This window comes from Triticum urartu, chromosome 7A (assembly GCF_056163025.1).
Source record: "Triticum urartu cultivar PI428250 chromosome 7A, HENAU_Tu73, whole genome shotgun sequence".
Lineage (NCBI taxonomy): Eukaryota > Viridiplantae > Streptophyta > Magnoliopsida > Poales > Poaceae > Triticum > Triticum urartu.
This window is the reverse complement of record NC_141879.1, coordinates 135,514,802-135,542,622: the sequence shown is the minus strand read 5'-3', so window position 1 is coordinate 135,542,622 and position 27,821 is coordinate 135,514,802. Positions and strand designations below refer to the sequence as shown.

The following is a 27,821-nucleotide window of genomic DNA, read 5'->3' as shown; positions in this document are numbered from 1 at the left end:
TTTAATCCATTGCGCAAATTGAAACTTCGAAGTGAATTCTAGCTAGAGACATGGTTGTTGAAATGAAACCATACACATGGAGGCATGTCTGCCATGACATGCATGCATTTATGATGTTTTTTTTCTGTAAATACTCAATGCCTTGACAAATCATTTCACTAATTTATTATGGGTGTTGTGTTATGAATGTCGATAGGTACTTCATCGTTATTGACGATATATGGGATACGGAAATATGGGATATAATCAGGTGCACGTTGATGCATAATAACTGTGCTAGTAGGATAATCGCAACTACTCGTATCCTTGAAGTTGCCAGAATCATCGGTGAAGTATATAAGCTCGAGCCTCTTTCTCATGATTTATCCAAGGATTTATTTAATACAAGATTATTTGGTGGTAAGAAGAAATGCCATTATGATCCCTTGATAAACACATACCATCAATTTTTACATAAATGTGGTGGTGTACCGTTGACTATAACCACAATAGCTAGCCTACTTGTTGGCAAACCAATGGAATATTTGTCCAAGGTATATCGCTCAATTGGTTTCAAATACGAAGATAACACGAGAACAATACTTTTATTGAGCTACTATGATCTACCTTGTCATCTGCGAACATGTTTATTATATCTAAGCATATATCCAGAATATCGTATTATTGAGAAAGATAGTTTGATATGGAAGTGGATTGCCGAGGGTTTTGTTCATGACCAGGAACCGGGGGTAGGATTATATGCTATTGGTGAGAGATACTTTGATGAGCTGATAGATAAAAGTATGATACAACCATGTGATTTTCCTACAAATAAGGGCATGATAAGTGGTTGTCGTGTCCATGACATGGTGCATGACATGATATGTCTGCTAGCAAAGGAAGAAAATTTTGTCACTATATTGGATAGTAATGAGCAGCACATCAATTTAGTACATAGAAGTGTTCGTTGGTTAGCCATTGGAGACAAAATCCGCCTGGCTAACATACCTATGCCACAAGTAAGGTCATTAAATGACTTCAACAATGATGTTATGTTGCCATCACTTTCATGCTTTCAAGTTTTGCGTGTCCTAGCTCTAGAAGGTGGTGCTTTCTCTCAGAACAACAATATTTGCCTTGAAAATCTTGGAAAGTTAGTACATCTGAGGTATCTTGGACTAGGGAAGATGGTGGGCATCCTTGAGCTCCCAAAGGGAATAGGGGACCTTAAGTTCTTACAGACATTGGATTTGGGTTGTGATAGATTACGAGAACTACCACGGAGTGTTGGCCTACTAAGACAACTCAAGTGCCTACGCGCTTATGGTAAGCACATAATAATGCCAGACTGGATTGGGAGCCTAACATCTCTACAAGAGCTATGGGTGAGCCAGGTCCATGAGTCTTCAAATTTTATGAATGAACTTGGCAAGCTTACAGAGCTGAGGAAGCTCCGCACTGCTGGAACATTATGGTTGTTCGGTGCGAGCTCGATGAAAGCTTGGAAGGAGTCTCTGGTAAAACTGAAGAAAATCCAAACCATAGACATGATTTTGGTTATGTCCATGGGATATGATGATTCCACTTGTTGTTGGGAAGGCTACATCCCTCCTCAGCAATTCTGTCTTTTGTACCTATGGTATAACTACGAAAAACCTGGTTGGGGTGGACCTATTGACTTGGCGCTTCTAGACCCCTCCCATTTATCCATGTTGGTGGAGACCGAGATCTTTGGAAGGTTTCCAGAGCTTGTTACTCTCCATTTGAACATGCCAAGGGGTCACCAATGTGAGATCATGGGAGCTGAAGGTGCATTGCCCAAATTGAGGGTTTACAAGAGTGCAACATCTGATCATATTCCAAAGGAAAGGTTTTCAAGTATGCCCAGCATTGAATCTCTGGATTTCCACATTGAAGTGCGTGTCTCCAGTGACAGCAAGGTTGATTATTTTGACTTTGGTAGCTTGAGGAACCTTCCTTTGCTCCAGAGTATACCAATCGACACATGGAGCTCACGTCCATAGTTGAGGCAAGATATCTTGGGGGTAAGTTTAACTCCACAGGCAACACTGGTTTATATCTATCGCATGCTAATTAATATGTAGTATATCTATTCAATTCTAGATGCCCAATCTGATTGAGCTAAATAAGATAGCTAACCAGCTCCACCTGCATTGGTACGTATGCTCCTGCCTATTTTTCAATACATCCTGCAAACTACATGTGTCTTCCTTCTCCTTTTATCAAAAAATATTAACAGCTAGCACTATGTATACATGCACGCTACATCTCTGTCTTCCCCATCAAATATGTATACACACGAGATATTATCTATATATTTATACAGTTGTTTCCACTCATTTTATGTGACCATGTACATACTTTCTGTGACAGTTATCTTTTCTATATGTAGGTTGGCAGTGTTAGCAAATCCCAGTGGAGAAAGAAAAAAAAGTTAGCGAGAGACTTCCGGAGCAGTGTTACCAACTGGAAGATTACCTACCTACGTATTCATCCATAGGTAGTTTATCTGTGTGCTTGAAGGATTTTAGTATTCATTTGCCTAATTCAACACTAGTTACAAAAAAAGGAACTCGATAGCCTAAATACAAAAAAAACAGGTTCCAGATTTGGTACTGGGTTGTTTGATCCTTAATTATGTTGTATTTTGTAGCAAACAAAAAAGAAAATCACAAAAAAAAGTGTTTGTATGCCTTATGGCAGCAAGTAGTGTGTTGCCTCGCTTTTAGTCAGGGAAAAAAACTAGAAAAAATGTCTTTGGACTTGTGTTTGTTTTGGGGTTTTGGTTTTGGGGGTCGGATGTGTACATATTTCTTGCTTGGGGTGTGGGGGAGGGGGGAGGGGGGGTGTAACTCCGCCTATGGCACTTGATGTTGCATAGCCGGTCCCAAGCCCGGATAAAGGAGGAGGGACCAAACAACTATTTGTTACGAAATGATGTGTTAATGTTCTGACAGATGACTTTATCCTTTATTTGTAGTGTTTGTTATTTGTATTCTTCATTATGTCGGTCAAGTATATAACATCGTAAGTTCATCACATACAGTGGTTCAAATTTGACTACTCCACAACATTCAGGGGCTTAGTTTTGTACAAAATCATTTCCCAAGGAAGAAGAGAACTCTTGGTTTCCTTTGTAGGCTTCTCTGCCGCAGAAAGTTCTAAACCCTTGTTCACATTTTATTTACTGATTCCTTTTAAAGGATTTAATGCCTGGAAGTGCGATCTCCTGCAAGCATCAGAGATACGTGTGATCGAGCAGGTTGATTTTCTTTATGCAATGATGGGGAGTCGATAATCTTTAAATGCCGTTGGGATAGTCTGCTAGAGCATATAGACCCAGGTAGAAACTGCTGATGGATTCTATGCATAGCTCGTGAAAGTGGAAAGGCCTGTCTAAGACTTATGTTGTTGTATGTTTTGCAGGATGATGGCAATCGGGACTCATTTCTACACAGAACGACGGCATAGTAAAGTGTAATTGTTGATAGGAGCCGCTGCTGATCTTGGTGTACACTAGAGAAGTTGTAGGAAAACAATCGTCTGAATTCCAACCTTGTGCCAAGGAGAAAATTATATAGCAACTACCAGCGCCCACCTATGGGCGCATATAGTTCTGATCTACCGCTTTTGGATCAAGACTATTCCATTGATGTGCTCTCAGCATGTGCAGACGGTAACGTTGTCTTCAGCACCGCCATTGACATCATCCTAGTCACTCTAGTGGATGGTTTAGTCAACCGTACTGAAAGTTGAACAACGGCGTCGAATTGTCTGCCTGCCTTTGTTCTCCGCATCGAATGTTGAACACTTCTTGAACTTGAATGAATATACTTGAAAAACACGTACAAGTCTTGGGAAGTGAATCTATACTGGGAAAGAATTGCTACCTCGTCAGTTATAGTTATCTCATATTTTTTTGCGGGGTAGTTATAGTTATCTCATTACTGGCTTAGTTTCATGATCTTCTACGGTAATGAGCATCATCAGGCTCTCTGCTTCACTATCTCCCTTTCTCCCACTTCTTTGATTATATCGATATCCTTTGGTTCATGGATGCACATGAAGTACTTATATTCGTACGAACACAACTTTAAGGATCAGCCAAGCAGTGCAATTATCTATTTTGCAGCTTCAATATATGGTTCAAGGTTAACTGATTACAACAAATCCCTTCAGAATATTAATACATCACCACAACATAGCCTAAACTCAAATAATGGCGACAACTGCTACAACAAAACATGCCGCAGTGCGAATAAGTGATTGTCATCAACGGGGCCTATCAATCATCAATGGTTGACCACCACCCTGAGGCGCCTGTACTACGGAAGTTCTTTCCGGAATGTCAGTAATTTGTTCGTGGGAAACATATGATTTTTCAAGCATATTAATGATACATCTTTTGGATGGTATGATGGTCAAGAGTATCCGTCTGCGCAATAAAGTTCATGCGTGAGGCATGAACATTAGAGAGAGTGGTATTATAGTGGGTATTATAGCGAGGCAATGTAAAGGGAACCCCCCCCCCCCCCCCCCCCCTAACAGAAGGTAAGCACGGCGCATCCCAATGTCCATTGAGGAAAACCCTGCAAATGTGCAGCAGAATGCAGAAAGTGCAGATGAAGCAAGTGCGATGGCATCGCAGATGATTAGCATTTTCAAATCTTGGAGTCGATACTTGTTAGTAGTATGAGCAGGAGCAAGAGCAGGCGCAGTTGCAACGGAACCAGTGTTAGGTATGCGTGGCCCTCCAACACTAAAAAAATTCTGTAACCGACATATTCAGAGTGACAACTGCACAGACAGCCATGAGTCCCCCATACTTGCTAATTGATTCGGATAGTTTTGCCTTATATTAACTTTTCATGTCATGTTATCAGTGACTCCATCCCATCGATAAGTACCATAATCAGCTTGAGCCAGTGTCAACTGTCAAGTGGCGATATATCAATGCTTTTGAATCCTACAGCAACATCAAGGAAAAAAATCTCTGTTACTTAGACAGGGGAGAGCAATTTTGTAAGAAAAATGACCGGTAAAAATATACAGGCAAGGGTGCGTACCGTGAAACCAAAGAGTGGACGTTCAAGGTTGAAGGCGGCAAGATCTAGAGGTGTGCCCCCCTCGTTGTTAAAAGGAAAGAGAGGATAGATAGAAGCCGCCATTAGCGTGAGGAGGCCGGCAGCATCTCCATCCGTCTGTGAGTCTGTCCCGTGGTCGGAAGGAGGAATATTGTCTGTCTGGCCCTGAGTGGAGTCAACCTGACACCTGAAACGGCTCTGAAGCTACAACCAAATATTCAGATCTCATAAGCAAAAGAAGGGACTTGCAAATATTCAGAGTTGAGAAAACAGAGCAAAGCAAAGTAGTAGAGGAGTCTCACTACAGGTAAAACAGAGTTGAGAAAACATCAAGGGGTCTCCGGCAGGTAAGCTTCATAACTCAACTACGTACATATATAGACCATCAGTGTGCACTTAACCACGCTTTAGAAACAGAGCATAGGACCTCTACACAACATACACTCAGCTCTACCTTTCCAACCCCTTTTGCTAACGCTAACCTTAGTTAAGATACTGTACTCCACAAGCAAAACCCACATAGGAAAATTGAGTTTCAAAGTTTCCTTGGCAACATCCAAGGTTTATTTATTTTAAGGAATAATAAAGCAGGATATCTTCGACAACAACGATAGCAATTGTTGGCGACAAACAACACACACACACACACACACAGAGAGAGAGAGAGATGCCGGTGTGGCAGCGAGCGCAGGTTGCCCGTAGCCCCGGCGCCATCCTGTTGCACAGCTGGAGTGAAGTTGTCATGGCTTGATCTGTAAGTTTGTTCTGTACTACCTAGCTAGCAAGGGTTCCTGATGCCGTGGATTCAGCGCCGTACATCGAGTACTATCACACAGTCTAGTGTGTATTCTCCATGTAAAAATAAAGAGAAGATAGATAGCAGCCATTAACGTGACGAGGCACCATTTTCGTCGATCCTGTGGTCGAGAGTAATATTGTCTGTCAGGCCCCAAGTCGATCTGACGCATGAAACGGACCTGAAGCTACAGGGAAATATTCAAAGTTGAGAAAACAGAGCAAAAGCAGAGGAAGCGACAGGCAAGTATTCAGAGTTCAGAAAGCAGAGGAAGCACAATTGCAGTCGGTTTTTATATGCATCAGTTCTGAGTGTCCATCTTTGTCCACTGCCTTCCGCATTCCAAGGTTAGTTGATCATCATCAGTGGATCTCCGGCAGGTAAGCTTCACATCTCAGCTACATATATAGACCATCACTCAAAAGAATCATGATAACACACAACCCGTTCAATCCCTTAGTTGCTCAATCAAAAGAATAGAAACAGGAGCAACCTGAGTATCCAGAGTGCACACTTAACCGCGCAGCACAAATATTCAGAAACAGTGAGCACACAAATCTCAAGCGATCCTCGGTTTCAGCCGTGCTGCACAACATACACTCTGCTCTACCTTTCCAACTCCTTCTTGTAACACAAACCTCATTTAACCCGCAAAAAAAAAAAACACAACCCACAGTTAAGTTATACGACAAGCAAGGTGGCAGCAGGGGGTTAGCTTTTCCTTTATGTCTTGTTGCACAACAAGCAGTGCTCTATACGACGGTATTCAGGTAGTAGTTTGGAGAGGGTATTTACTCACAGCTGAACTATTTGGTTATTTGATTGCGCCTAAAAAAATGTCAGAAATTTCTAAATTATTAGGTGCATGTCATGGTTGCCATAGAACAGAGAAATTTAGACCAATCGAAACTTTTCCTTTAAAATTACCTGCAAAGTAGACCATAGAAAAATCCCTGGTGATTTCCAATACTACTGTATAAAACAAGCAATTCCTATAGGACAATAACCCTCTAAAAGTTCTGTGAAATACCTTTGAACCAAAGTGGCCTTTAGACAGTGTTCATGCAAATTGCAGCAGCTAGCCTGAACTTTCACAAATGAATATGCTTCAAAAATAGATACAAGTCTTTGAGTGAACCTATGTACAAATTCGTATCCTTTAAATTCTAACTTTTGCCATGATTTGGATGTTCAACAGACTATTTGAACAAGACTTGGAATGTCGACACGGTTTGGTCCTGCTTGTGGTGGCAAATCAGTGTGCAGTTCTCCTGCGTCGCTTTTGGGCCGAGGCCATTCCATCATGTGCTCTAACCTTGTGCTCTTAATAACCTCGTCTTCAAGACCACAATGAGTCCGTCAGTGTCACTCTAGATGAATGTCATAGTCAGTGAAAGGTTGACGTTGAATTATCGGTCTGCCTTTGTTGTCTGTATTGAAGGTTGAATGTTTCGCGAATGAATGTACTTAAAGAGTACTCCCTTTGTAAAGTAACTGATCTAAAACGTCTTATGTTACTTTACAGAGGGAGTACATAGGAGTCTTTTTTTTTCGAAAAGGGGGGGCTCCCCGGCCTCTGCATCAGAGTGATGCATACGGCCATCTTATTAACCAAGAAAAACAAAATGTGCCAACAAGGTTCTAAAGTCTCCAACTGAAAAAAAAGAAAAGGCAGCTCACACAGAGCCTAAAAGGCTAGATACACAAACTAGCCAGGAAAAGACGCCACAACCGGCTGGCTAAAAATAGATAGGTAAACTAATTGTCTATCCTATTACATGACCGCCATCCAAACCGGTTGAAGATACATCTATTGGCTAAGGAAGAAAACTTTCTCACTGTAGTGGATAGTCACAAGCAAAAAACATATCCAGTACACCACAAGGTTCGTAGGCTGGCCATTGGAAATAAAAACCGTCTGGTTGACACACACATGCCACAAGTAAGGACATTTAATTCCATGTGCTTCGATGAATGTCACCCATCGCTTTCATGCTTTCAATTTTTGCTTGTCCTATCTCTAGCAGGTGGCAATTATTCTTATATAGACACCACAAATCATCTGGAACATCTTGGAAAGTTAGTCCACTTGAGGTATCTTGCACTAGCGTACATGAAAATCCATGAGCTACCAAAGGAAATAGGGGACCTAAAGTTCTTACATACACTAGACTTCCTTGAGGTTAGACTACAAGAACTGCCACAGAGTGTTGGTCAGCTAAGTCAACTGAAGTGTCTGTGGCTTGAAGCCACGAACACAAGAGTGCCAGAAGTGTTATGCGTGAATAGTGTTGAAGGCTGCTCGAACTTTGTGAATGAGATTGGCAAACTTGCAGAGCTGCGGAAACTCCGTATTGGTGGAAGTTTATGTCTGCCTAGTGCGGCCATGGCAAAAGCTTGGGCGGAGTCACTTGTGAAACTGCAGAAAATCCAAGTCATAGACATTGCTTGCATTGAGTCAGGTGGGTATGATGATGTCACCTGCTCCTGGGAAGGCTACGCCCTCTGTTCACAACTCCGTGTTCTGCACATGGCGTACAGACAACCAGGGCTGCTAGCTAGGATTAACCCACTGCTTCTTCCAAGCCTCTCTAATTTAGAGGTACACGTGGACGCTCCAGATCTTCAGATCTTTGGAATATTTCCAGAGCTGGTGACTCTTAAGCTGAACACTCCAATTGGTCTCCACCATGATGCCATGGGAGCTCCAGGTGCTTTCCCCAAGCTAAGGGTTTTCACGACGCATGGAACGCCTGGTCGGTTTGTGAAGGGAGATATGCCAAGCCTTGAACACCTCGAGTTCCGCATCAACTTTGTGCAGGGCTCCAATTTTGACTTTGACTTTGCTAGCTTGGTGAACCTCCCTTTGCTCCAGAAAGTTAAAGCCTATATAGTGCATGATCCTGCTCTCCCTCGTGCGGACCTCCACAAGGCAGTGGAAGTGGCAAGGCATGCGATTAACATCCTTCCCGACCCTCGCATACTTGAGTTCTTTGCGGTAAATATCTATCCATTTGTGTTGAGCAACACATGTTTATATTTGTCGCATGCCAATTAATTTGCAATATTTCCTTTTCTGCAGATGCCGATCAATTCTGACTGAGCTAGGCTAGCTAGTAGTGCATGGATCTCCGCCTACGTCAAGGTACACTCCCTGCGTATTTTACTATATACTAGATCATTGTTGGCACGCCATCTATTTGTACAATGAAATGATAGGAATTTTGCTAAATATATGACCACATGAAACATATTAAATGCATAAATATAACCATACATCAGTTAGTAATTTGAGGAGATCTGGCAAGATTCTTTTTTTTGCATACTAATTGGAGAGCTTTATTCATCGAAGAGCATTCATGGATGAGTCGGCCAATAGGCTGGTCACCAGGAAGCTTGGAGTATCATCTATCCAGCTATCTGTTACATCCAGTGCACAAGCACGCTTTGCACAAAGATGCGCAGGAAGATTAGCTGATCTACTTACATGTCGAACACCGAAAGATGTAAAGTACTAAGCTCTCCTATCTCATCTAATAAATAGGCCACAATAGAACGTGAATTGTGACGAGAGTTTCAAAGTGTGCTTGATTGTATACAAATAGGCCACAATAGATCTGGCAAGATTCACACATACAAATTGGCTTGGTATAACAATATACACAACAACTAAGATAGTAAATACGCCTACTCAGCACTACCAAGACAATAATAAGCAGAGATTGTATACATGCACTAGTAGAAAAAGGGTCAAATGTGAAGCACATTAGTGCCGGTTTGAATTTGAGCCGGCACTAATGTGACCATTAGTGCCGGTTCCAACGGCTAGGCGGGCGGGCATCATTAGTACTGGTTCGTGGGTAACCTTTAGTACCGGTTCATGCCACGAACCGGTACTAATGAGGCTGTGTCAGGCTATGGTCAGTCTGGGGCCCCCACGAAGACCTTTAGTACCGGTTCATGCCATGAACCGGTACTAGAGTATCTTTGTAAGCTGATTTTTAGTCCCACCTCGCCAAGAGAGAGGCAGTATGAGCGGTTTATAAGCCGTGAGTGCACAGACAATGACGAAGAGTTGCAATGCTCACCTACATGTTGATTAGCTTCAAGCCTTGCGGAATAGCATAGATTGCACTGAGCTATGTGCAATGCAGTCTACACTATTCCGAATGGCTTAAAGCAAATTAACCAGCATTGCACCTCTTTTTTATTTTTAATAACTTATTTGAACTCCGGACTTCTTTTGTGTTCAGTATGCAGCATTCAAAGCGACGTCATCAATTTCCAACATGTTCTGACATCATTTGTTGTTTTTCGATCATTTACCTAATTGTTTTAGAAAGCTAAATGACCGTGAAATTGAAAATCACTACAAAATGAATCCTGAAAATGTTGAAACTTGGCATGGTATCATCATATCACCCGCATAGCATGCGCGAAAGAGTAGAGAGGGTCATGGCAAAAACTGGACGCACTTCGTGTACAAACTGGACATACTCTTTCGGAGTATCAGGGTTTCGGACGAGAACTCATCTGTTACACGGCCACTTCAATGTTTTTTAAACTTATTTGAACTCCGGACTTCTTTTGTGTTCAGTATGCAGCATTCAAAGCGACGTCATCAATTTCCAACATGTTCTGACATCATTTATTGTTTTTCGGTCATTTACCTAATTGTTTTAGAGAGCTAAATGACCGTGAAATTGAAAATCACTACAAAATGAATCCTGAAAATGTTGAAACTTGGCATGGTATCATCATATCACCCGCATAGTATGCGCGAAAGAGTAGAGAGGGTCACGGCAAAAACTGGACGCACTTCATGTACAAACTGGACAAACTCTTTCAGAGTATCAGGGTTTCGGACGAGAACTCATCTGTTATTCCGGTTGGTGGCTCCAACCGGTACTAAAGAGTGACCAGTACTACAGTTTCTTAAGCTGTTTTTTAGTCCCACCTCGCCAAGAGAGAGGGACTAGGAGCGGTTTATAAGCCCTGAGTGCAGAGACGATGAAGAAGAGGCTCAATGCTCATGTTGCTTAGCTTCAAGCCTCCAGGAATATGGTAGATTGCACGGAGCTACGCGCAGTGCAGTTTACACTATTCCGAAAGGCTTGAAGCAAATTAACGAAGCATTGCACCTCTTTTTTATTTTTAATAACTTATTACAACTCCGGACTTATTACACTACACGTCGGCATTTCTTTTTTTTAAACTTTGGTTATAACTCCAAACTTTGACCATCAAGTTTTGCAGAAAAGAAAAAATTGCAGAAAAGAAAAAAATTATATAAAAAAACTACTCAGAAATAAATAGAAGAAAATAAATATAGCAGAAAAGAAAAAACTACTCAGAAATAAATAGAAGAAAAAATAAAGCAGAAAAGAAACTTCTTATATTTGCTATTTTTCAATCGTTCACAAAATTACCGTGAAATTGAAAATCACTACAAAATGAACTCTGAAAATGTTGAATTTTGGCAAACTAGATGAAAAACTACTCACAAATAAATATAACAGAAAAGAAAAAACTATACAAAAAACTACGAAGAAATAAATAGAAGAAACAGAAAAGAAAAAAATATAAAAAAAATTGGGGCGCTGCCCTGTGGGCCTGCTACGCCACAGGCGTGCAATTATAGGCCCTAAAGGCCCAGCAAACTCACAGGGCAGCGCGCAGAAATTAGGCCCACAAGCCTGCTATATAGAGGAGTTCAAAGAGGCAGCCGCGGCTGGGCTTATAAAGCAGTGCGGCTGCCCTTCGCCCGGCGAGGTGGGACTAAACTTTGCGAACTACGGGGTGGCAGCGCAAGGCCTTTAGTACCGGTTGGTGGCTCCAACCGGTACTAAAGGCCTGCTCTTCCCGCCTCTTGGCCTGGCCAAAGTTGGCCTTTAGTACCGATTGGTGGCTCCAACCGGTACTAAAGGCCTCTCCTATATATATAGCACTTACGAAAATTTCAGTTACATTTCCCCACTTCTTCGCGTCTCCAACCTCTCGCGCGCCGCTCCCGTCGTCGCCGCCCGTCGCCCGTCGTCGTCATCGTCGTCCCCGCCGCCGCCCCGAACGCCGCGCGCCGCCGTCCCGTATACGTACGTATCTCGCTCTCCTCGCGTACCCGTCGCGCCGCGCGCCGTCCGTCGTCTCGTCGCGCGCACCCGGCCGGCCGGCCCGTACGCCGCCGCCCCCGCTCGTACGTACGGGGCGGCGGCGTACGGGGCCGCACACACACACATACCACACACGCATACACACACATACGTACACACATAATATACGTATATATACACACACATACACACACGCATACACACACACATTTTTTTTACTTATTTTCTGTTTTTTAGAAAAGTTAATTAGATGATCGAATGTTAGATTAATGTCGAATGTTAGATGAATTAGCTAGCTAGATAGAAAAATTGTCGAACTAAAGATTAGAACTATAGTTGAATAATTAATATAACTAGTTTATTTTTAGTTAGAAAATTGTCGAACTAGTTTATTTAAGTATATGAGATTTGAACTAGTTCAATAATTAATACAACTAGTTTATTTTTAGTAAGAAAATTTAGGTATCTGAGATTTGATGATCTAATTAAAATATTATTTATTAATGAGTTTTTCTGTTTATTTAATTTTTTATATATTTTGAGTTTATATAAATGTTAGATTAATGTTGAATGTTAGATGAATTAGATAGAGAAGTTAAATATATAATAATGTCAATTGTTAGAGATGAATATAGTTAGATATATTAATGTCAAATGTTAGATGAATATATATTTGGCTAGATATAGGTGTTTAATGTTTTACCTATATGAACATAGGAAATGTCATCTGACGACGAAAAAGATTTCATTATGTGCGAACACTGTGAAGACCAGCGCGGCCTGTGCGACAAAAATTTCCTTGTTGATGGTAGGCGCTTCAGCATCAAGCTGGATGAGACATTCGAAGTTGATACAGTAAGTCACTTTGTCAATTATTATTTGAATGCAAAACTTATGCTTCATTTGCTTCAACTTATAATTTTAAAATTTCACTATTCTACTAGCGCATCCCCTGCCATGCAAGAATTTTTGTCTTGAATAAGATAGGTTTTAGTGCTATAGATGATATGGAGGTAAAGAGATTTTACTTGAAGACGGAGCATGGGTATACTTTCAACGTCAAATTATATAATGGAGACACATACACCCATTTTGAATGCAAAACTTGGCAAGCACTATGCAAGGCTTATGCATTTGAGCCTGATATGGTTATCACCTTTGATATTCGTCCGGAAGATGATATTGAAGGTAATATAAACATCTGGGTCGATGTGCAAACGCCTCCAGTTCTACCATTTGGTGAGTTTTTCTCAACCATGCATGCATATGTTTATGTCTTTGATACAGTTTATTTAAAAATAGTTGACAACTAATTTGTATTGTCAGTTTATTTCGGTTCAAGTAAACATGTCCGGCGCTTGGTAGACAGGACCTACTACTGCCCCGGGGCTCAATTAAACTGCAAGGAGATAAGTCATTATGTTTCATGGCTTGAGGATCTTAATACTGTCAAGACAAATTTTTTTCCTGAACTTAGAAATGTTAGTACTCAAAACATGCGACCAATGGTGATCGTATTGAACTACGGTCACATCTATAATCGAAAGATGGTAAGACTTTAAATATTTGTCCTTAATTAGTGCATCTTTTGCGTATAATATTTTTGAAGCTAAACTTTCATTACTTAGTATATTAATTACTATACGATGTTCTTCAACAGGGACTTCCGATGACAGTTGTGCCTCAGTGGATCGAGACAAAAGGTCGCATGTCAATGGTTAGCTTACGACCAAGATTTCCTACATTGCACATGAGTGCATTCAGGATTTCTGAAAGCGAAGAATGCTTAATAGTGAAAGATTGGAGCAAAATTGTTAACGATCGCAGAGAAGTACTAGGGGGCAGCAAGGAAAAGCGCAACCCAAGATTAGGAGACAGATTCATCTGCATGCTCCAGTATGATGAATCAGGAGAGCTATACATGTTCTATGCTATTCTACCTGAGAGGGAGCAGCAGGATCAGTAGCTACTACTTCATGCTCTTAATTAGTACTTGTCTCATGTCCGTGTCCTTAACTTCGATGTTGGTGATGATTATGTTGAACTTGATGATATCTTTGCTTCTGTTACAAAGTGAATGTTTCCTCTTTAAGCTAGCCAGCGTTGATGATGATTAGATAGCTAGCGGGAATGACTATGATGATTAAATAGTGGTAATTAGACGACTATGATGATTTTTAGCTAGCTAGAGTTTATTTATTTATTAATATGCGATGATGATGATGATGACGACTACAACTCATTATAACGTAAAACAATCCTAAATTAAATTGATAACACAAATTTAATTAAAAAATATAAAATAAAACAAAAACCCACAACCATTTAGTACCGGTTGGTGTTACCAACCGGTACTAAAGGGCTCCCGGCCCCCGGAGCTGGCTCGTGCCACGTGGTTTCCCTTTAGCACCGGTTCATGCTGAACCGGTACTAAAGGGGGGGGGGCCTTTAGTGCCCACACTTTAGTGCCGGTTTAAGAACCGGCACTAAAGGGCCTTACGAACCGGTGCTATTGCCCGGTTCTGCACTAGTGATGGTACATAAATGGCATCTTCACAAGCCTCTACCAAAGGGCTACCATGTTTGGAAACAAAGAAGAAATAGGGGAGCCTTATGCATCTGGTCACAAAAATGTAAAACTCCCATGGAGACAGCATAACTGATATAGCGAGCAGCATCATGTGCTAGATGAAAAACAAATAGTATGAGAACAAAAGTGATAACTGGAATAAATGTGGAGATGCGTAAATGTCAGTACACCTAGCATGGATCCAGTACGTCCTTCTTGAAGCTCTCAACCTAGATATCATTACTTGGTTATGCGGTAGTACTGAAATAAATTTCAGCAAAGAGTCGGTCAAATTTTATCGCATGAAAACCTACATACAGAAAAAACGTAACTTGAATCCTCTTTGACAACATAATATCCGTTCAACTTGAAACAACCAAACTTTCTACAATATTTGTTAAAAAAAATTGAGTACTAACAGTCTAGCCTGATTGGCACACTTCTTCTGTTCTTTCACCAGACACGGAGCCATCACAGGTTTGACCTATCACTAACACGGCAGTGAAACCTTGTCTGACAACCAAATACAATGTCCTAAATTTAAACTCGGCCAGACATATTAAGAACTTTTTATCTCTAGGAATTATATACTGAGAGGAGACGTTCTAAACAAATAGACATTACAGGAATCTGTAGCAAACATTGCTTTCTGGTAAATAATTTGGCATACCTTGGAACAGTAATAAGCAACATTTGTATTTATGACGAATGGGAAAATCAAATGGAACAGATCTTTGTGTTCGCGAGGCCAGCTTATAAGTTCAATCAGGTTCACTCCAAATATTAGATAGTGAGTGTACTCTAGTAATACCACATGTATTCATGAATTAGAGCAAAAAATTCATACCCAATTTATAATCTTCATGTAGTATTACTGCTACTCATGATTGAAAAGGGACCACATGATTTAGAGATAGATAATCTACATAATGTGAAAAATAATTTTGGATGCTGACATATACTGTAACAAAATTCAAGATACTCATATACTCTATTATATTGTACATGATAATTTGCTAACTCCAGCAAAAATAACAATTCTTTTGCTTTCAGGCACATAATTAGCTAAGTACAAGAGGGGTGAAATCTAGGAAAAGAGAAAATGGTAAGTACAAAATGTTTCCAGCCGAGGGACTTCAGAATCATGTACTTACGCTGGAACCAAAAGTTGATGCTCCATTCCTATCTTAGCATCCATCTAAAACTCAATAGGTGGTACATATTGGAGTCATTTGATTTATAACATGGAAGAAGTTGTTAAATTAGGTATTGCGATTACACAAAGTAATCGGTTACCTTGAGATTTAGAATAATAATATTAAACAACTGACTGCATTCAGATTAGAACATTACAATATTTACAGTAACAGATTTATGATCTGTCAGATAGACGACCCTCCTACTCTAAAAGTAGTTAAGTCAAAATATAGTCAAGGGATTGCCTATTAGTTCATCCACATGTAAACAAAGTGAATTCATTAAGAATCTAGCAAAAATACATTGTAACCTCTTTTGCCATGATTCCTGAAGCAACACATATGCATGGTGGGAGATGAGGTCTACCAACACATTGATATTGATGAATAAACAACAATGGAACTTGAACTTATTTCATGCCTAATTCGAAGGAACAAAGACATATAAGAATTCTACCCAAAATATATTTGAAAAATCTTTTCTTGATGTCTAATTAATCATAAAATATTATCCCATGAAAGAAACAGGAAGGAATCAAAACTTCAATAGTATAAACAATGGAATCACCATAGAAGTGATATCAATAGGAATTTGATTGGGGTTGAAGGGATTTCAAATGGGATACACGTACATTGTAAAATGCTTGGCTGACACAAAAATCCTTGCTTATAACTGATTAGTGTAATAATCTTGCAACAGCAAACCAATACTGACAGACAGTAACATTATCTTCCACTTGGAGCAAAGATTCAACTCTGCTTCATAAAATAAAACTCAGAGCGGGCAACTTCTTGTATGCAGCACTGAAACGTGATCACTAAGATACTCTTCCTGGTTTTTCAAATTGGTTGTTTCAACACAACAAAACTAAAAAGAACATAACTAAATACAAGTGCATAACAAAACTATGAGGATGATGGCATGATGTTACTAAAACTGAAAAGAGTAAGCCATCATTATATTTTGCAACAACCAATTAACTATATTAATTAAATGATACGATTGCAAAAGGAAAAGTGTTAGGAAGATCTACCAATACCTGAACAGTAGTTTCCTCCACAAAAATTCCTTTACCTCATAGCAGAACGCTTTGACCTGCAATTGGCTCTACCAGTACAAGAGAAAATTCACAGATTGAATGAAATATTGTTCGGGGGTGAGTGGAAGACAGAGAGAAACAAAGTTTGCAAAGTTGTATGAAGGTGTTACCTTGGAGGAGGGAATTTGACATCAACGTGTAGAGGAGAGGGTGTCATGACGTGTATATAATCACCCAAACCAAATCCCTGCTGCTCGTTGTAGCACGTTTGTGCTGGTTGTGCACCTGCGAGAGGTGCCAGATCCACAAGGCTAGTGTCAGAAACATAGGGTCGGGCTGGATGGCAGCGGCGCCGACGTTCCACCTTGAAGGACGGATCTGAGCATTCCAGGTAGACGGAGAACATGCCGTCGAGGAGGCGAAGCGACAGAGATGGCCGGTGCCGCCATCTGGCAAGCTGGGGGTTGCCGATAGAAAACGAGAACGAGGGAGACGCACCACTGCTCGAGGTCGTGGTGGGAGGCGGTGCCGGGAAGGCGACGTCGCGTCCAGCCGCCCGGAACGCCATGGCCCTCGCTCCGGGACCGTTCGCGGCCTAGGTCGACCAGCCATGGGAACAGCCGCCAGCCGCCAGGCGAAGGGTGTGAGAGGCGTTTGGTCTTGGGAACAAAACGGTGGCTTCACGAAGGGGATGGTGCTGCAGGCCCATTAGGCCCAATTTAATCCGAGACGCCGAAAAAAGCGACCAGAGCAGCGGCCCATGACAATTAGCAATCCCTAATAGCGAACGAGGCCAGATGAGGAGCGATTTACAGTAAATCTGACGACTGAAAATGCTCAAGATTGATGATCCGACGGCTACGGGTGCTGATGTCCTGAGACGGCAGAAAAATTGCTCAGTTTTAATGTTTCTAAATAAATGTACCAGTGGCGGATGTACAGGGTGGCCCACCCTGAGATTTTGAATGTGCTTTATATACCTATATCTATACTTGGGCCAGAGAGAAAAAGAAAACAGCCCAGTAACTTCCAGGGACGAACGCATCACGGCCTGTCCAAGCAGAACCCTCGTCTCTCCCGGTCGCCCCCCTCGCACAGCGACTCCTCTGCGGCTCTGCCCGACCCCAACACCCAGCCCGCCAGCCGTCGCGGCTTCGCCGGTCGCCGGCTGGAGCCCGGAGTTCAACCGTCCAGGAGGCTCCCGCCTCCCCTCTTCCCGGCTTCCCGCCTGGCCGCCCGGTCCAGCCGTGCCCCTGCGGACTGCGGTCCTGGCGTCCCGCCTCCCCTTTTTGGCGCCCCGTCGGCCCGGCCGCCCCCCTTCAAAGCCCCACCATGTCGGCAAACTCCTGACCGATTTAAGGTACCCAAATGCCTCAATTTCAGACTTAGGGTTTGCTTTTTTTGCACCAATTCATGTACATGAACTGATGAATACATACATAATTTTGCACAAGTACTTTGGTTAAATCGGTCTATATTCGGATATGATGTGAAATTATAGCTTGCTTGAATGAAGCCACAAAGGCTTGAATTTTTCCTCAATTACTTTCATTTTGCACATAATCCCTCAATTTACTTGTGTATTGTGTATTGATAGAAAGTAATTTTTGTTACAGAATTATTGAAGAATGAAGAGGGCCGGAGACATTGTTTCTCTTTTCCAGAGAGAAGCTATTAAGATAGGGAAGAAGAAGAAGGCAGGGAATATGTCGGATGTGGCCAAAGAGCAAACTCATGAACCAACAAGGTCTATGTCGAATGTGACTGTAGAGCAAACGGAAGAGCATTTTCTGCCATGAGTTTGGTCAAGAGCAAGTTGAGAAAATAAGATGGGTGATAGTCTTTTGGATGATTGGCTAGTGACATACTTTGAGAGGGGCGCTTTCTCCCAGGTGAATGAAGATGATATAATTGATAGCTTCATGGCAATGCAAAAGCGTAGGCCAGAAACAGTCTTTTTGAACTTGTCAAGGTATGTACTATGGTCTAGGTAGTATTCACTATGTAGGCTTCTTTATGCAAAATTAAGATTTAGTTGAGAATTTTAGTGTGTTCATAAGACCATATTGCTTTATGATATTGATAATTAGTTAGAACACGCACATATCATATTGCTTATCAAAAAAAATTGAGGCGGACCACCCTGGTGTCAAATGCTAGCTCCGCCACTGATATGTACTATATGTGTACACGCCGCAATTTTCCAAACCATACACGTATACGTTCACTGACAGTTATTTCATATATGTAGGCTGGCATCGGTGTTAATAAATTACACGGAGAAAAGAAAAGGACAACAAGAGAAATTTCGGTTTGTTTGCTTTATTGGGAAAACAATAAAAAAATGTCTTTTGTAACAAAGGTAAAACAAAATAGCAAAAAAGAGTGTTTGTTTAGTTTATCGCCTTCTGCAGCAAAGAAAAAAAATCACAAAAAAACTTCGCTTGTTGGTTTTGTTCTCTTTTGTAACAAAGTAGAAATGAAAATTAAAAAAAAAAAGTTTAGTTGCTTTGTGGAATCGAGTAGCGTTTACTCGCAGAAAAAAAACTCCAAAAAAAGGGTCTTCACCTTTTCGTACCGTTTATGTTGTGTGTGTATTTGAGTTTGTTTCTTGGGTTTGGGGGTCAGGTGTCTGTATATATGTGTTTTTCAGTTGGAAGGGGGTGGGGGTGGTGTAACTCTGCCTATGCTAATATGATGTTACACTTCATGTTGCATAGCCGGTCCCAAGCCCGGAAAGAGGAGGAGGGACCAAACATCTACTCATTAACCAAATGTGGTGACCATTTTATGTTCTTACGGTTGATTGTATCCTTTATTTGTAGTGTTTGTACTTTATTTGTCTTAAGTACCTTGTTCGAGTATATAACATCTTAGTTCAGCATACCTAGTGGTTCAGGGTTGACTATTTCTGAACAGTCAAGGGCTTATTTGTAAACAAATCGTTCCCCAAGGAATAATGCCAAGAAGACAAGCACCTGGTTTCCTTTCTAGGCTCTCTCTGCCACACAAATCCTTGGCTCCTTTTTGATGTCTCGGAGAGAACATCTCAGCCAAGTATTTTTTTTTTTGTATGTGCAGTAGTCTCAGCAGAAAAAGACTTCTAACGTCATCTGGAAAATTAACTTCATGATCATTTCTTAGTCTCGCTCTGAAAGGCTTTTACGAGGTTAGTTTCACGAGTAATTACTCGTTTCTTGACAGAACCAGAGTATGCAGCTTCAGATAATGAATACATGGTTACTCTTTGGAAATAAATGAAGCACTACTTCTATGGAAGTGGAGTGGAGTATATATATTTCTTCCTTCTCTGGCCCAATGGTTTCTTTGAGTTTCATTTCCATTTAATGTTATTTTTTCTGATGCTGAGCTCTTCCATGTCCAGACACATACGAAATCTTCGTAAATAACAGCCTGTCCACAAAGCTATATGGAGACGCTGTTGCGCTGCTGGGTTAGCTCTTCCATGCCCGGACGCGTATGGAATTCTCAAAAGCTAGCCGTTGGGAGATGATCTAGTGGAAGTTTGGAACAGAGGACTGGCCAAGGTAGAAGATGTTGATGGGTTGTAAGCATAGATAGCCCTGCAGCAGAGTTGTAGTAACCAATGCAAACAATGTTCGACAAAGCGATTAAAAAGTCCCCCTTTTATTTTTGATAACATTTAAAAGCAGATGCATCTACAATGATGAACATTGTTGTATAACTTACCATGAGATCTCCTGAAATTAATCCTCACCCCTCCATGGGCGCGCGCCAATGACCCGATCTCGATCGCCACAAAGCACCAGCCACTGCTCCTTCTCACGCCGGACAAGGGAACCCGGCCAGAAAACCAGGAGGCTCGCCGCATGGAGATAAAAAACGAACACATACGGGAATCATGTGTCGTACGGCAGCCGCCTGTTGCACGACATTCGCTCCTCGAGGATCAGCAGGTTGGCACATACGGTTGCCGATGGGAAAGACTTAACTTACAGTTCATTGTCTGAATGAAACCTACTAGAGTAAATTCAAGTTATGGATATGCTGAATTGATTAGAAGCCGGCATCATGAAGAAGAATATATCAGTACTACTCTGATGGTAGCCCTACAAGATTATCCACCCAAACTCTTCTGTACAGTTGCAAATAACCATATATTGAACTAAGCACTGATGATAGTATAACATTTCGTGTTCCATCAAACACACAAATCAAGCTCAGTTTACATGGTTCATCAATCACACACACTGACACAAACAAGAATTTTATTACAAACCACCCAGCTTAAATGTAATTGCAGGAACATAAGTAAATTAAAATTTAAGCTGATGTACACCATGTCATCAGTGCTTTGGTATCGATATACTGTCATGAGTGCATTGTTAATGGGACATTATGAAGTAAATCAAAATTAAAAGCTTAATTTGTGTTTGGCTGATGAAATATGAAATGATATACTTGAAAATAGAAGAGAGCGGCAACCGAGTTTCCGTGTCCGTTGGATCCACGCCGCTGAGACGCAGGCATCTCCTCTGGACTCTGGTGCAGAGGAATCAAGAGAGAAAGAGATGCCGGAGAAGCGGCGAGTGAACAGCTTCGTCGTTGGCACCATATTGTCCCAGAGCTCGAGTGGAGTCGTCGCTGATTGATCTGTAAGTCTTTGTTCTGTGGACTATGGTTAGCTAGGGTTATTGGAACTGTTGATTTGGCGCTGTATGTAAATATCATACAGTCTAGTGTGTAGTCTCCTTGTTAAAAGACAGAGAGGATGGATAGCAGCCGCCATGAACGTGAGGAGGCAAGCAGCATCTCCGTCCATCCATCACGTGGTCGGAAGGAGGAAGATTGTCTGTCCGGCCTGACGTCTGAAACAGACCTGAAGCCAGCGAAATATTCAGAGCTCAGAAAACAGAGCAAAAGCAGAGGAAGTGAAATGCAAGTATTCAGAGTTGAGAAATCAGAGCAAAGCAGGCAAACACAGTTGGCAGTCTTTTTTTTCTATTTTTTTTTCACTTTCTTTGTTTTCATTTTTTGGCTTTCTTTTTTAACTTTTGTTTGCACTTCCAAATACGTTCATGCCGCTAGAGACATATCTGTAAACGATTTGGGAACATACATGGACAATGCGGGGGTGATATCTATTCGTATGTGTATACTGCATTGTTGAGTAGAACTTGCATGTGTAGACACCAGCTCTCCACAAACAAAAACAAAAGGTGGCTGCGAATCAGGTAATTCATTCCAACCGCTGGACGACGGTATATATAGGAGCTACTGATCTTGGTCTACAGTTAGACAAGTTGTTGAAGGAAAAACACACTTCTGATTTCCATGCAAAGAAAAAGATACACTTTCTGAATTTCTAACCTTGAGCCAAGGAGTAAATTATGGCAGCCATCGTTGCCCACTCGTGCAGGCGCGCTAGTGTTCGGTCCAGTTCTCGTTCGTTGCTTTTGGGACGCGACTGTTCCATCGCTGTGCTCTCACCTGTACCCACGGTAACCTTGTCTTCAGCACCGTCATTGAGATCGTCCTTGTTGCTCTAGATGACGGCGCAGCCCATTGAACGTTGGTAGATCGAGATGCCTATTGACAAAGCCATGGAGACATTGTTGCGGCTGGGCCTGGTGATCGAGCTGCCAACTGACGGCAGCTCCATTTGTAATAGCCCTTCCATGCCCAGACGCAAACAAGATCATGAAAAGCCTTTGGGATAGTCTGCTGGAGCAGAGCACAGGCCAAGGTAGGAAATGTTGATGGTTTGTAAGTATAGCTCTTTAGCAGAGTTGTACTAATAACCAAGTAAAGGGTTCTTTGATGGAGAATGCTCCTGAAAGTGGCAACCATTACGAGGTTGCGCTCTCACCGTGTGCAACCTCATCTTCAGCACCATCATTGAGACCGTTCATGTCGCTTTAGATGAGTAAGTAGCATGGTCATCTGTACTGAAAGTTGAACGTTGACGTTGAATTCTCGATCTGCCTTTGTTGTCTGTTCTTGAATGTTTGGATGTTCTCGGAGCGAGCATACTTCGAAAGTGGTAAATACAAGTCCTCCACTGAATCTCACGTACAGATTCTGAGCCTCTAAATCCCACTTGGCTGCACAGTGTATGGCAGTGATTTCGATGTTCCAGGATAAATGCAGGCAATTTTCTACCGACGCAAGGCTTCGCTTAAGCACCGCTACAGTATTATTGAGGTGGACTATGGTGGAGGGGGGCACCGCACACGGCTAAAAGATCAACTGATCAATTGTTGTGTCTATGGGGTGTCCCCCTGCCCCAGTATATAAAGGAGCAAGGGGGGAGGTGCGGCCGGCCAGGAGGAGGCGCGCCAGGAGGAGTCTTACTCCCGGTGGGAGTACGACTCCCTCCCTTCCTTGTTGGATTAGGAGAAGGGGGGAAGGAGGAAGAGGAGAAGAAGGAAAGCCCCCCCCCCCCCCTCCTTGTCCAATTCGGACTAGAGGGGAAGGGGGCGCGTGGCCTGCCCTGGCCGCCCCTCCTCTTCTCCACTAAGGCCCACTATGTCCCATTAAACCCCCGGGGTTCCGGTAACCCCTCTGGTACTCCGGTAAAATCCCGATTTCATCCGGAACACTTCTGATATCCAAATATAGGCTTCCAATATATCAATCTTCATGTCTCGACCATTTCGAGACTCCTCGTCATGTCCGTGATCACATCCGGGACTCCGAACAACCTTCGGTACATCAAAACTCATAAACTCATAATATAACCGTCATCGAAACTTTAAGCGCGTGGACCCTACGGGTTCGAGAACTATGTAGACATGACCGAGACACGTCTCTGGTCAATAACCAATAGCGAAACCTGGATGCTCATATTGGCTCCCACATATTCTACGAAGATCTTTATCGGTCAAACCGCATAACAACATACGTTGTTCCCTTTGTCATCGGTATGTTACTTGCCCGAGATTCGATCGTCGGTATCTCAATACCTAGTTCAATCTCGTTACCGGCAAGTCTCTTTACTCGTTCCGTAATACATCATCCCGCAACTAACTCATTAGTTGCAATGCTTGCAAGGCTTAAGTGATGTGCATTACCTAGTGGGCCCAGAGATACCTCTCCGACAATCGGAGTGACAAATCCTAATCTCGAAATACGCCACCCAACAAGTACCTTCGGAGACACCTGTAGAGCACCTTTATAATCACCCAGTTACGTTGTGACGTTTGGTAGCACACAAAGTGCTCCTCCGATAAACGGGAGTTGCATAATCTCATAGTCATAGGAACATGTATAAGTCATGATGAAAGCAATAGCAGAATACTAAACGATCGTGTGCTAAGCTAACGGAATGGGTCAAGTCAATCACATCATTCTCCTAATGATGTGATCCCGTTAATCAAATGACAACTCATGTCTATGGCTAGGAAACATAACCATCTTTGATCAACGAGCTAGTCAAGTAGAGGCATACTAGTGACACTCTGTTTGTCTATGTATTCACACAAGTATTATGTTTCCGGTTAATACAATTCTAGCATGAATAATAAACATTTATCATGATATAAGGAAATAAATAATAACTTTATTATTGCCTCTAGGGCATATTTCCTTCAGAACTTTATGAAGAACGGACAATTTTCAGTAAAGTCAGCTTATCATCTTTGCATGGAAAAGAAGAAGGCGAGAGCAAGACAGCCTGCCTCGTCCTCAACGGTGGTGAACCACAAGAGTTGGCTGGCGCTTTGGGCCTCCAATGCGCTGGGGAAGGTGTTGATCCACGTATGTCGACTGATCAAGAATGGCTTGGCGGTGGGGGCAGAACTTCTTCGCAGAAGGATCAAGGCCGGAGTGTTTTGCCCTGCTTGTGGACGTGAAGAAACAATGTATCACAGATTTTGGGGCTGCTATCATTCCATACTTTTCTGGAAAGAGTTGAGCTCGGTATTGGGTGCGAGGGTGGTGACCCCACCTAGATCGATGAGCACCCAGAGTTCGATTGCATCCTGGTTGCTACAGTGGTTGTCCGATGCTTAAAATGATGACAAGTCAGCGATGTTTCAGGGTTTATATGCGCTTTGGCTGGCAAGAAATGACACCCGTGATGGAAAGCGAATTGAGGAGGCCAGCATGGTGGCGAGGAGAGTAGCAACTCTCATGGAAGAATGGAAGAAAGTGAGAGGACGGACGGAGCCATCGACATCACTCACCCAGCGTGCAAGATGGGAACCACCGGCGTCGGGCTGGCTCAAGGCCCACGTCGATGGAGCTATGTCTCGGTTGAGACAGGTGGAGGAGGTGGAGTTGTGTTCAGAGATGAAGATGGTGCATTTAGAGGTGCGGATGCTATATTTTTACCGGATATTACATCGGCAGAAGTGACGGAATTGCTGGCTTGCCGGAGGGCAGTAGTATTAACGCTGCAAAGAGGCATACCCAAACTCCATTTGGAGACCGACTACCTCAATGTCGCCAGGATGCTGAATGAGCAAGGACGGAACTCGTCGGCTGTTGGTATCATGGTGGAAGAGATCAAGATGATGGCCACAAACTTGGGTGAGTTCAAAGCTACATGGGTTCGGAGGGAAGCGAATAAGGCGGCTCACGAGATTGCTTGGTTCGGTTTATGTAATGAAGTTTCGGTTTCGTGGGAGATTTCTCCTGCAGGTTATATCCTTAGTATTGTTTCTGACGAACTTCCTAATCTAGTTTAATAAATCTAAACATCTTCCAAACTTTCAAAAAAAAAATCCTAGATCTTAAAATGGTAATCATATCACGCACGGTGGGCAGATGTCCGTGGACACTGTCACCTCCTAGAGCGAAATCGAAGTATAAGTATTTTTAACGAGTATATACACTGTTCTTCAAAAGAAAAAAATAACATGTATTCTAAAATGGAGCGAGTACCCATGCATGATCAAATTGTGAAGCTTACCTACCCCCACTGGAGGACGTATTGCAAACTCAATGCTCCAACAACTTCATTTTTGTTGGGATCTCGACTCGACGGCATTATCATCAGCGAGTCGTGGTTGACTTCAGCAATGGGATGTAAATTTTGATTGACCATTTGACGCAGATCAATGGTTATGCAGTGGCGGTGGTCACATCGCATGTAACTGCTGGGATCGTGAAAAAGTGGTAGCGACAACACTTGCATGACTTCGATGGTCGTGCTACTCGAGCACTGGGTCGCAAGGTCTGGGATGAAAGCCTAGGTCTGACCCGAGTTGGTTATACCTGGGAATTGCGATATTTTTTACATCGTTATCTTGTTGAAGGTATTGTCCATATATGCTCCGACTGATTCTTCAAGATGAAAACCTAGATTCTAGCCTTGATAGTTTGATCCGGTTATGACGACGCTTGAGTGTCGCTTCCTTTTTGAAGGCGTTGCTATTAAAAAACCTCGTCCTGTGTGTGGTGTCGTCGGATAATTGGTGCGGATATGGTGTTTATTGTAGTTTGCCGATCGTGGCTCCGATCATTTTTGGTTTTTCTTTTTTACTCGGCTACACATAGCTTTGGTCTTATATGACATTGTTATTTGCCGTCGTGTTTTTTTATATGTATGTGTTTGTATTCACTGTGTGCATACTAGCTATGCAGAGACTAGATGTATATTCTTTTGGTTTGTATCCTCTTGATGCACTAATAAAATCCACCCTTTATCAGAAAAAAATCATCAGCGAGCCGTGAAGGCACCGTGACAAGGATGGACAGTAAGAACTGATGTGTATAGATACAAACTGCAACTATGCTTGCATGTAGGCTGTAGGTAGCTTCCTCTGCTTTGCTCTGTTTTCATAACTCCGAATACTTGTCCGTTGCTTTCTCTATTTTTGCTCAGTTTTCTCAACTCTTAATATACTTAGAGACATAATCACATTGAAGGCATATGTCTCTAAATCGTGCCTCGACACGTGGGAGCTATAGTCGCATCGAGGGTGTTACATAACTCTACCCACATAAAAAGTAGTTGTTTTACAAATATAGGTAGAGACATTTTTCTTGTGCACTAACGTATGCACATTTTGGCGATTTCTGAACCTAGCTAAAAAACGTTGGTCTATGAATACAAGTTAGAATATGTGAGTACCATGATATATGCATGATCATAGAGTGAAAATTCATCACGCCCAACAACACACCATAAATTACATAAGATGAATCACAATCATGTAGGGCAACTCATTTGATATTTGTATTGAAGAACAAGGAAGAGAGATTGCCATTTAGCTAGTCTTATGGATCCATGGTCCAAGAAAGATTACTCACACATGGTCATGGTGGTAATAAGATCGACGAAAATGGATCTTAAGATGGATTCCCCATCGGCACAACAACATAAAAGGCCTGTAGGTTAGACCGCACAAAACAAGAGGTGGCAGAGGCATAAAAAAACCCTTTATAATTGCTTTTAGGGTTTTGGGAGCAATATAAACACAAGGGCGCACAAAAAAGTGGTCGAGCAAAGGCTCGTGGCCGCCACGCGGCCAGGCCCTAAGGTGCATGCCCAAGCCACATGGCAGTCGAGCCCCCTGGCTTCATCCTGATATGAAACTTCACGATTTTTCTTTCTGATTTGTTCAGTTCCCGAAAGCGGTGATTTTCTAGAAAAGACTAAAAACATCAATTAACACTGGGCAATAAATTAAAAGTTTAGCCCAATAAAATTGGGTGCAAAAGATATACAATTATGATATAAATATAGCATAAAACAAGAAAAATTATCAGTTTTGCTAAAGCACATCTAGATGTGCTCTAAGTATTGCACATCTAAGTCCTATGTCATTGATTTTGCACTAAGATTTGAGCAAGTATTTTCTTTTGTCTTTTTTCTTTTTCTTTCTTGTTTGATTGAGTCACTTAGATATGCAATAACTAGGGCACATCTAGATATACCTTAGACATACCTAAAAATTATATATACGTTTGAGATGTATCAAACCCCTATGTGGTGCATTATGCGTCAAATAGGTGGCAAGTCGCGCTGCTCGGGTGAGCTGACCCATGCAGCGGTGTACTGCCGACCCATGCTTTGATTTTTAATGCAAACATTTTT

The 27,821-nt window shown here is 42.0% G+C and overlaps 1 protein-coding gene and 1 long non-coding RNA gene across 3 annotated transcripts; both read left to right on the top strand.

Annotated features, from left to right (window-relative positions):
- Positions 1–50: 50 nt before the first annotated feature.
- LOC147958551 (disease resistance protein RGA5-like) lies at positions 51–8,983 on the top strand. The gene is made up of 4 exons (XM_087532189.1): positions 51–82; positions 197–890; positions 7,703–8,878; positions 8,963–8,983. The coding sequence occupies exons 1-4, from the start codon at positions 51–53 to the stop codon at positions 8,981–8,983; spliced, it is 1,923 nt and encodes a 640-aa protein (XP_087388315.1).
- Positions 8,984–17,823: 8,840 nt separating this feature from the next.
- Positions 17,824–20,557, top strand: LOC125522423 (uncharacterized). 2 transcript variants are annotated; one of them, XR_007289752.2, is made up of 3 exons: positions 17,824–18,155; positions 18,412–18,767; positions 19,047–20,557. It is a non-coding gene; the product is annotated as an uncharacterized LOC125522423 (long non-coding RNA). The 2 variants fall into 2 exon arrangements; XR_007289753.2 differs by having other exon boundaries at positions 20,181–20,547.
- Positions 20,558–27,821: the final 7,264 nt, after the last annotated feature.

Excerpts from the sequence above, each read along its gene's own strand:
- LOC147958551 (XM_087532189.1), top strand. The coding sequence starts at position 51 with ATGGTTGTTGAAATGAAACCATACACATGGAG. Across the intron at positions 891-7,702 it reads TAGCAAAGGAAGAAAATTTT|GAAGAAAACTTTCTCACTGT; the intron begins GTCACTATATTG and ends CTATTGGCTAAG. Across the intron at positions 8,879-8,962 it reads GCATACTTGAGTTCTTTGCG|ATGCCGATCAATTCTGACTG; the intron begins GTAAATATCTAT and ends CCTTTTCTGCAG.